This window comes from Orycteropus afer, unplaced genomic scaffold (genome assembly GCF_000298275.1).
Source record: "Orycteropus afer afer isolate SDZICR_OR568_19922 unplaced genomic scaffold, OryAfe1.0 scaffold01468, whole genome shotgun sequence".
Classification (NCBI taxonomy): domain Eukaryota; kingdom Metazoa; phylum Chordata; class Mammalia; order Tubulidentata; family Orycteropodidae; genus Orycteropus; species Orycteropus afer.
In genome coordinates, this window is record NW_006923055.1 from 32,101 (window position 1) to 42,950 (window position 10,850).

Here is a 10,850-nt window from a genome sequence, read left to right on the forward strand (position 1 = left end):
AGGTAATATGTCTCATGGAGTATTTCCTCCTTTGTTTAACTTAGGTACTTATTAACCAGCAGAGAAAACCTATTGTGCCAGTTTTTCCATCATGTAATTAAGGGAATGAGGAACTGGACCTTATCCTATTTTTTTCTTACTATGGCCCAGCACCTATGAACCTTTTGTGGGTCTTCAGTCTCCATGTCCATACTGAGATGGTAATTACAACAGTGTGTTCACTTTGTAATAATTCATTGAACTATACATATATGATTTATGAACATATATTATTGTGTATATATATATATATTCCCAATAAAAAAAATTAATTTTTCTACAGAAATCATGTCCAAGTTCAAGCAACGTAGAAGAAAGCAAAAAGCCAAAGCCAAAAGATTATTCAAGAAAAAAGAAGTTTCTCGATTTCTGCCCAAGCTTATTACACCTCCCCCTCCCCCACTGTCACCAGCAAGGTAAGGCATAATGTAGGACAGAGAAAATACTAGAGACGTGTGATTGAGTTACCAGGTTTAGCAAATAAAAATACAGAATACCTAGTTAAAATGGAATTTCAGATAAATAGATTTCTTGTTTAGTTTAAGTATGTCCCATGAAATACTTGGAATACACTTAAGCTGAAAAATTATTCTTTGTAATTTAAAATTCAGATTTAACTGAGTGTCCTGTATTTTATGTGGCAACCCTACTTTAGGAATTTAAACGAAGTGAAAATCACAAAGAATTGTATTTGAGATGCACAGTAACTATTTTCTCTTTTCCTGGTCAGTTTAATTCTATAAATCTGCAAAAACAGCAAGGAGGCCACATGTTCTGACCTCCTCTAATCCCACAAAAGGAAGACAGGATTACCAGCAGTAACCCAAGGCCTATTCCTACATGGCCAGACATGCTGCCTCCCTTCAGCCCTTTCTCCAACCGTTCCTCCCAAAGCACCCACCACCTCTCTCCTGGGTTCGATAATTCACTGCAGTGGCCACACAGAACTCACAGATTATGAAGTTTATTAGGGAAGCACCACAGGCTACAATTCTAGTTAAGGAAGAATGCTCAGTCTCTCTCCCAGCCCACCGTCCCTCAGCCAACAGTCTCTCACAGTCTCTTTCCCAGCAGTGCTGGTCTCTCGATGTCTCACTCAACAATGCAGTCTCTTGCGTCTCTTTCCCAGCAATGCGTGTCTTTTTCAGGGGCGCGTGTCTCTTTCGGCAGCACGTCTTCCTCAACCAGCAGTCAGAGAGAGTTCTGCCTCTAGTAGGCCTCCTTTTGAGCCCGGCAGGGTGGTCAAATTAGCCAATCATAGCATTAGAGCTCTAAGCACCTGAGAGAGAGTGGGCACCTCCCAGAACATTGTTTTGTGCCACTCCCAACAGAAATACTCCAGGTGGACACCTTCAGCAATCAGGAGCTCCTCAGTTGCTCATAGAAAATCCCACCTTGGAGTTTACAAAGACTTATGGGTAGAAAAGCCACACTAAGTAATTTACTACACCGCAAAATCTGATAACTAAGTGATGAAGGAATGAGTCTACGACTGGAATTTAAATCTTAGTTGTGCTATTGCTTTGGTTTCATCAGTTAATCTTTGGGACTCCCAGCTTAAATAAATTATGGAAAGAGACTTTAATTCTAGGAACCCTTGGGTGTTGGCTTTTACAATCAAATAAACCATTGCTGTCAAGTCAATTCCAACTCATAGTGACCCTATAACCTATACTTTAAATACATCTTTGTAATTACAGCTTTCTATATTAAAAAACTTAAAGAACTTGTTTTCTAAAAACAGCAACAAAGATGCCATCCTTTTCTGTATCTGTCCTAGATTATTATCAAAACCTCGTAACTGGTCTTCTTGCTTCTACTACCCTCCACCTCTCTGCAGTGAGTTCACAATGCAGCAGCCAGAATGAGCATCTTAAAAATCATGTCATACAGGCATATGAGCTGAACATTTACATTAAGTAGATACACTCCTTGGTAAGATCAATCATGGGAGAATAGAAGGGCTGTGTATGCACAGGGAGACAGCTCAAGAGGCAGGAGTGCATGGGAGAGAAGGACACAGGGAAGAAGTAACTATGGGGAGGAAGTGGGAGGGGAGTTGTTGCATTGTGGGAAATTAAGGTCAATGTCATGAGACAGTGTATATGAGCAGCTATATGGAAGGTGAGCTTGCTCTGTAAACTTTCACCCAAATCACAATAAAAATTTTTTAAAAATAATATTTATAAAAATCATGTCACATCACTCCTCTACTTCAAATACTTCAGTGACTTCCTATGTCACTTAGACTAAAAATTAAAGGCCCTAGGATGATCCATAAGACCTTTCCTGATCATACTCTGACCTCATCTCTTAATCCCCTCCCCCTCAGTCTCTCTATCCTATTACCCTGGCTTCCCTCCTATTCCTCAAACACCCAGGCTGTCTTCCACCTCAGAACCTTTGACTTGCTATTGCCTCTACCTGAAATGCTTTCCCTGCAGTTACTTACATTGCTAGCTTCCTTACGTCTTTAGTTTTTTTTTCCTCAAAAGTCACCTTCTCTGTGAAACTTTCCCCTGGCTGCCCTATCTAAAATGTCAGACCCACCCACCATTTCACAGTCCTCTTTCCTTGTTTTCTCTTTTTCTCCTCGGTGTTTATTTACTAACATACCATATATGTTGTTCATTTATCTATCTTTGTTCCCCCATGTAAATACCATGAGGGCAGAATTTTTGCCTGTTTTATTCAGTGAATCTGTGGTGCCTTGAACATGGTAGGCACTCAGTATTTGTTGAATGAATGAATCCCTGAATTCTAGAATTCAGTGAAAAATTTAACATTAGTAAAGCTCTGCTCCATAATACTATAAAAGAAGCCTCTTGTTTAATTTTGAAGCTATTGTACTAATTCAGAGGTTTTTGAAATGTTTTATTTTATTTTTCATACAGAGTGGTTATTCCTCCAGCAGTTACAACTGATAGCAGACACTGCCTCAGTTCCACCTGTAACTTCGATTTTCCCAATGTTATAGATGCAGTAAAACATTGGACAAATAGATTGTGGTCTGTATATAGTTGGTGCCAGAACTACGTAGCCCAGGTATGGATTTGACACATCTCTTTTAAGAAATATGGTTTTTCTACAACCATACTTGTATATGTGTGTTAACATGTGCGCATGCTCAGATCAGCAAAGCACTCAGACTAAGCACAAATAAAGTTAACAATATAAAGTCATGTCTGCTTTCAGTCCTGTAAAATATACATCAACATCAAACCACATTATTATCTCTCTCTCTTTTTTTTTTTTTTTTTTTGTCCTTATCATGTTGTTCATAGAATTCAGGCTTGTTTATTATTGAATTTCAGACTTTGGAAATATTGAAAGACATCATTTTTCCATCCCGTATCTGCCGCCAAGAACTTCACAGTTTAAAACAACGGTTTTGCGTTTTGGAAAGTGAATTCTGTGAACTCCAGGAAGCACTGAAGGTCAGTTTTGTCAAATAAAAAACAAATTTGGACTTAGGTAAGGAGAGACTTTATTTGGAAAGACTTTTGTAATTGGGAAAGGGGAACTATTGCAGTAAGGAAAAGTGATCTCAAAAGCCAGACAGGAAAGACTTTTATGTTGTTGTTGTTATAGTTAGCTGCCTACTCATGGTGAGCCCATGCACAATAGAGTGAGAAACACTGCCCAGTCCCTTGCCATCCCCATGATGGCACCATTGTGATCCATAGGGTTTTCATCAGATGATGTTCAGAGGTACATCTCCAGGCTTCTTTTCCCAGCCTGTCTTGGTCTGGAAATTCCACTGAAATCAGGTCAGCATCATAGCAACATGCAGGCCTCCGCTGACAGACAGGTAGGCTGTACATGAGGTCACTGCCCTGGAATCAAACCTATGTGTAAACTCCAAGGATCTCGGTTAGGAGTAATGGAATGAGCACATTGCCTGATCAGATGGCTGATCAGGGAGTATTTTTCCCTGATGCCAAAGAATTGTTGAGAGGAGCCATTAAGGAGAGATTGTTACAGGTTCCAGTGCTTGCTTATAGGAACACATCTCTCAGGTAAACTTTAATATTGTCAAGTATCAAGGCAGAAGATCTGAAAATATATCTGGCTACTGCTTGTGAATTTTAGGCTCTGTCACTTCTACCATACTCAATCATTGATTTAGTTTTACAGTTTTTTTCTATAGTTCATTATTTGTTTTTTGTCATGCATAAATGTTTGATTTCTATGTCTTTATAATAACTAGAGACATAGAAATCAAACATTTATGCATGGTAAAAAACAAATAAAAAATAAACTATAAAAAAAATTGCACAAATATCACAGAAAAAGGATTAATTCATTCCTTGACTATGAACACAGTATTCACATGCACACACATAAAGAGGAAAACAAATGGATCTTAAATACAGGAATAGATACACTACTTCACTCAAAAGTAAATCAAAATTGGGTATGGTAGAAGTGACAGAGCACTGAAATATGATAGCATAAACAAAATTTAAGTTCATTTCTCTCACCTAAAGACTATGAAAGGAGGCAATCCAGAGCTGCTATAGGGACTCCATGGTCATCAGGCTCCTTCTATCTTGTTGTTCAACCTTGGCTGTTCCAAACATTGCCTCATGGTTCAAGATGGTTGCTTGTGCTCTGGCAATTGTCTTCATTTTAGGCAGCAAGAAGAAGGAAAAAGATCTCCTCCTCCTTTAAGGAGACTGCTTTACAATCAGAGACACAACTGCTTATATCTCATTTGGCTAAACTAGACTTAGGTAACTACAGCTAGCCACAAAGGAAGCTGAGGAATATAGTTTTTTATCTGAGTTACAATGTGTCCAGCTAAAAATCAGGTTACGTGTTGTGAAGGAAGAAGGCACAAATGTATGTTGGGGGTCAGTTAACAGTCTCTGCCACATTCACACACACACACTCACTTGTGCTTGCAAAGAATGCCCTCAGAAAAGACATTCATCTGTCAAGGATCCATGGGAAAACAAATGGACACACACACACATTAAAATAATTTGGAAAGAGTTTAATAAAGGAGCTTTTTGCGAAGATGTGGACAGGGTGTAGAAGAACATAATAATAATAAAGCTCTACAATCTAGGTCTGAAGGGGCTAGGGGAGGGAGAGGTTATCAGAACTTGGAGACCTCAGAAGACTCTCTGCCGGGAATTGAAACCTTCCCTTAAGAGATCCAGCCACCTGCACAGGATCCCTCTTCCCTCACTGAGCTCTTGCTGCAGGTTTTCAGGCCAGGGAGAAGAGGGCCATACTGTAAAGTCTCTCAGGTCCCAGGAAACATGGAAAACCAAAACCAAACCAAATTCGCTGCCATGGAGTCAGATCCAACTCATAGCAACCCCTCCTTGGGTTTCTGAGGCAGTGTCTCTACGGATGTAGGTTGCCCAGTCTTCCTTCCGAGGAGTAGCTGGCGGGTTTGAACCACCAGCCTTCTGATTAGCAGTCAAATGCCTTAGGCACTACGCCACCAGAACTCCTTGGAAAGGTGGAGGAGCAGATAAAAAATTATCCAGCCTCAATGCACCAGAAATTGGTAACTCTTTGCCTTTGTGGGAGAATGGTAGATAGGGGACAGGGGTGAGGAAGGACTTCTTCACTGTACACCCTTTTGCACCTTTGGAATTTTGTGCTCTGTGAATGTGCTACCTATTCAATAGCAAATATAAATAAAAATAATTTTTTAATATAAACTTATTTGACCAGATTAGAGTTTGGTTCTAAAAGTGAAGTATAAATGCATAGACAAAGTCATTGTTAATTTAAATTTCTATAATTTCATAACTTTGTCAGAGCAGTTTGCTGTTGGTAGCTAGGCAATGGCTCAAAGTAACTTCAAAAACAATTTTTTTTAATTGTGGTTTGGGTGAAAAAAAAATTTTTAAAGGGGTGTGTGTGTGTGTGTGTGTGTGTGTGTGTGTGATAAGTCTATATATCTTCCCTCCTTTCCCTCAGTTTCTCTCTCATCTCCAGGATACATATTCTTTACCTTTTCTGATTTTTCTCCCATTTCAGCTCTTTATTTCTTACCAGAAATCACCAGTCCAGACGTGTTAGGGAGTACTATAAAATGAAGGTTGACTCATGTCATTTGCTAAGAATGCCCCTAGAACCCTTTATCAGTCAAAATTCTTTTTAGCTGTAAGTGACAGAAACACAATGTAACCTGACTTAAGTCCCTATCACCAATTAGTCTAGGGTATAGCTGAGCCAGAAATTCAGTTACTAGAATCCTGCCTCTGTCCTCATAATTTATCTCTGCCTTCTTCTACGTAAATTTCCTTTTCAGACTGTCCCTTTGCAGTAGTAACATGCCTGTTAGTAGCCCCAGATTCTTATTCTCACACCAGAACAACGTGAATGGAGAGAACTTGCTTATATTATGTGCCCAGTCCATTTAAGGTGTCCCACCCTGATCGTGTAGACTAAGGAAAGGAGAGGTTTGTTCCCCATAGGAAACTCAGAGTGCTTTTACCAGAAGGAGGCATGTGCTTGTTCCTTGCTTATTTGCCCTCAGAGCCATTCCTTACCCTTCAGAGGCTCTATTCTATGTTATGGGAGGACTGCCCCTGCAGGCTGCATTTCCCAGGCTCTGTGTCACCTGGCTCCCAGTTGTTAGGTGCCATCAAGTCAGTTTCACCTTACACCAACCCTGTGCACAACAAAACGAAACACTGCCTAGTCCTGTGCCATCCTCAGAATCGTTGCTATGCTTGAGCCTGTTGTCACAGCCACTGTGTCATTCCATCTTGTTGAGGGTCTTCCCCTTTTGTTGATCCTCTACTTTACCTAGCATGATATCCTTCTCCAGGGACTTGTCCCTTCTGACAACATGACCAACGTATGAGAGATGAAGTCTGGCCATTCTCACTGCTAAGGAGCATTCTGTCTGTACTTCCTCCAGGACAGATTTGTCTTCTTCTAGTAATCCATGGTACATTCAGTATTCTTTGCCAACACCACAATGCAAATGCCTCAATTCTTCTTTGTTCTTTCTAAGTCATTGTCCAATTCTCACGTGCATGTGAGGGTACTGAAAATGCTACGGCTTTGTTCTGACTGATGATATGCAGCATCTCTATCATCTCTTAACACAGATTTAGTCTCTTTTCAAAGATGTAGTCAATTTGATACCTGTATATTTCATCTGTCAAGGTGCACATGTATAGTCATTGTTTATGTTACTCAGTGTGATTTGCATAATTTCTATCACCAAGGCTATATTTCCAACTACTGATACTTCTTAGTTTTCAACTTTTGCATTCCAATCATCAGTAATTATCAATGCATCTTAAGTGCATGTTTGGTCAATTTCAGACTGCAGACGTTGGTAAAAATCTTCAATTTCTTCATCTTTGACTTTAGTCTTTGGTGTGTAAATTTGAATAGTAGTTGTATTAACCAATCTTCCTTATAGGTATATGGATATTATCCTGTCATTGATAGCATTCTACTTCAGGATAGATCTTGAAATGTTCAATTTGACAACAAATGTAACGCCATTCCTCTTTAATTTGTCTTTCCCAGCATAGTAGATCATATGATTGTCTCATTCAAAATGGCCAATACCAGTCCATATCAGCCCACTAATGCCTAAGAGGGGAGCTCTGGTAGCATAGTGCCTAAGGCATTTGACTGCTAACCAGAAGGCTGGTGGTTCAAACGCATCAGCCACTCCTCAGAAGGAAGACTGGGCAGTCTACTTTCATAGAGATACTGACTTGGAAACCCAAGGAGGGGTCGCTATGAGTTGGAATCGACTCTACAGCAGTGACTTTGTTTTTTTTTTTTTTTTTGTAGAATGCCTAAGATATGAATCTTTATGCATTCCATTTCATTTTGACAACTTCCAATTTTCCTAGATTCATATTCCTTCCATTCCACATTCCAATTATTAATGGATATTTGCAGCTGTTTCTTCTCATTTTGAGTTGTGCCCCATCAGTAAATGAAGATCCCAAAAGCTTTACTCCATCCACATCATTAAGATCAATTCTACTTTGAGGGGGCAGTTCTTCCCTAATCGCATTTTGAGTGCCTTCTAACCTGAAGGGCTAATCTTCCAGCACTATATTAGATTATGTTTTCCTCTTATTCATAACATTTTTAGTGGCCAGTTTTTTTCAGAAATGGACCTGGCCAAGTCCTTCTTTGTAGTCTGTCTTAGTCTGGAAGCTCCATTGATACTTGTGCGTCACGGGTGATGCTGCTAGTATTTGAAATACTAGTGGCATAGCTGCCAGCATCATAGCAACATGCAAGCTACCACAGTGTGACAAACTGACTCATGAGTTGGCTTTCAGTTGGGTTAGATTAATGGGAGACACTGATGAGAGACTGGAGAGAGGGAGATGACAAAAGGGAAGGAAAACTTCCCCTTTCTACTCAGCTTTGGGTACTTTCTCCAGTAATGATTGTTGTCTCCTCTCTGGCTCCAGTTCCCACTAGAAAGGTTCTCCATGTTTCTTGATTCTCTGGGTAAACCTAGCCTCAGAGCTTTGGTTACATTGGCCTCTTCCTTTGTCCTTCTAACATTAGGGTATTAGTGGCTTACTGCTGTTGCTAATCTCTGGGCTGCCTGACTGCCCCCTGTAGACTTCTTAGCTCTTCATCACCAGTGTAACCAATTCCCAGTGTTACATTACAACCCCCAACCCACGTATACACATCCCTGCTTTAAATACTCAGGATGGTTTCTACTTTTCTGACTAATATAGGCAAGGAAAAAAAAAAAAAAACATAAATAACCACTCTTCCCAAACTTCCTAAGGCAAGGCCCTCCCTATTCTCAGTGTCTAAAACCCAGAGAATCAACATTATACTCTTTGGTTTGGAGAGAAGCTTCTGGAATTCCATCTCTGCTCTCAGAATTTGTACTTCAACCTGACCTAGCCAAAGAAGGAAAAAGCAAATAACACTTCTCTGGGCCTGCTTCATCATCTATAAGATGGAGATGATACCATCTTCATAGGGTTATCGTCCAGGCCCTTGGCCCGTTGGTCAGTTCCTTGAATGTACTGTGTTCTCGGCTATATTATTTTTCCTCTGCCAGGAACTTTCTTCCCCTAGTCCTCATCACCCTTCACCTGGTGAATCCCAATTCGTCCATGAGATCATGGCTAAAGAAATATCACTGCCCATGCCAGGTGTCATGGTGGTGCAATGGTTAAGCACTTGGCTATTAACTGAAAAGTCAGAAATTTGAACCCACTCTGGTAGCATAGTGCCTAAGGCATTTGACTGCTAACCAGAAGGCTGGCAGTTGAAACCCACCAGCCACTCCTCAAAAGGAAAATTGGGCAATCTACTTCTACAGAAATACCACCTCAGAAACCCAAGGACAGGTCGCTGTGAGTCCAATTGACTCTATGGCAGTGAGTAAAGTAGTAGCAGCTCTGCTGGAGAAAAGACCTGGTGATCTGCTCCCTTAAAGATTACAGCCTACAAAACCATAGAGTGCAGTTCTACTCTGTTCTATAGGGTCTCTATGAGTTGATGCAATGGCACACAACACACCAGGCCAGGGCCTGAGTTATGTGTGCTCACAACACACTTTTGCTCTTATTGCAGTCTCTTTTATCTTGGGTGTTTGTATGTATGTGTTTAATGTCTGTCTTCTCTCCCCAGACTGTAAGCTCTATGACGTGACAGGCCTCGCACTATACCCACAGTACCTGGCACATAGCACATACTTCACAACTGTTTGAATGAATATATGTGAGTGAATGGACTCGCGATAATGAAATGAGAAAATATTGTGAAGCACTCTGAGTAAGCATTCAATACATAACAGCAATTATTTTAGAGTCCTTGAGTGGTTCAAATGGTTAATGCACGCAACTGCTAACTGAAAGGTTGGAGGTATGAGTCCATTCTGAGAGATCTCAGAAGTAAGTCCTGATGATAAACTTCTGAAAAATAGCCATTGAAAACCCTATAGAGGACAGTTCTAATCTGAAACTATACATAGAGTTTCCATGAGTTAGAGTTGACTCCACAGCAATACTTTTTTTGGGGTTTACTGTTTTGATTACTCTCACCTGAAGAACCAATTTAGCTTGTTATTCATTTGCCAAATGTACTGTCTTCTTCCAGACATTCTCAGAAAATTCTTCTTGCCCAAGCTGTGGTCAAATGAGTGGTAAACTTATAAATGTTCCTGCCTGTGCGCTAACCACCCCTGGAGAATCCCGAGCTGCACTTCCTCCCACACTGCCCCAACCACCCAGCCATCTTCCTCCTCCTCCACCACCACCACCTCCACCGCCTCCACCACCTCCTCTACCTCTTCCTCCACCACTGATAACACCTTTGCTGCTCAGAAAAGGTGACCGCATTAAATCACTTCAGGTAGGAAATAATCTACTTATAGTGTGTCGGTTAGTGTGTGATACAGGAGTAAAGCCATATGGCCTTTTAAGGCTGGGCTAAGGATTTGACAGAAAGGCTACATAGTCTTCTGATTTTATATCTTGTATATATTGGTTATTGTGTTTTTAAAAACTCATTTCCCTAGAAACTCATAAAAGCCAGATTTAGACTTCCAGTAAGATGGAGGAGTAGGCAGACAAGCACCACAGACCCTCTTAAACAAAAACCAGTTGACAGAGATACAGAAGATAATCCTGGATCCCTGAGCTTTGAAAGAACTATGCAGAAGTGGATTAGGCACCAACTAGTGGAAAAACCTGAATGAAAACAGTGAGTACAGAGATAGCTGGAGCTGTGGCCTGTCAGCTACTCTGATGGGACCAACAGCCTGAATATTTCCAAATGGTGTTGGGACCTGAAAATTGACCTAAAGATGAACCCTGGTCACCAAC

At 40.5% G+C, this 10,850-nt stretch overlaps 1 protein-coding gene across 1 annotated transcript; it reads left to right on the forward strand.

Moving 5' to 3' along the window:
- Window positions 1–327: 327 nt before the first annotated feature.
- LOC103213253 (proline-rich protein 11-like) lies at window positions 328–10,377 on the forward strand (the record flags this gene model as incomplete). The annotated part of the gene is made up of 4 exons (XM_007959096.1): window positions 328–455; window positions 2,934–3,084; window positions 3,354–3,476; window positions 10,123–10,377. Coding segments are annotated over exons 1-4 (657 nt in total), but the record flags the coding sequence as incomplete, so codon positions are not given.
- Window positions 10,378–10,850: the final 473 nt, after the last annotated feature.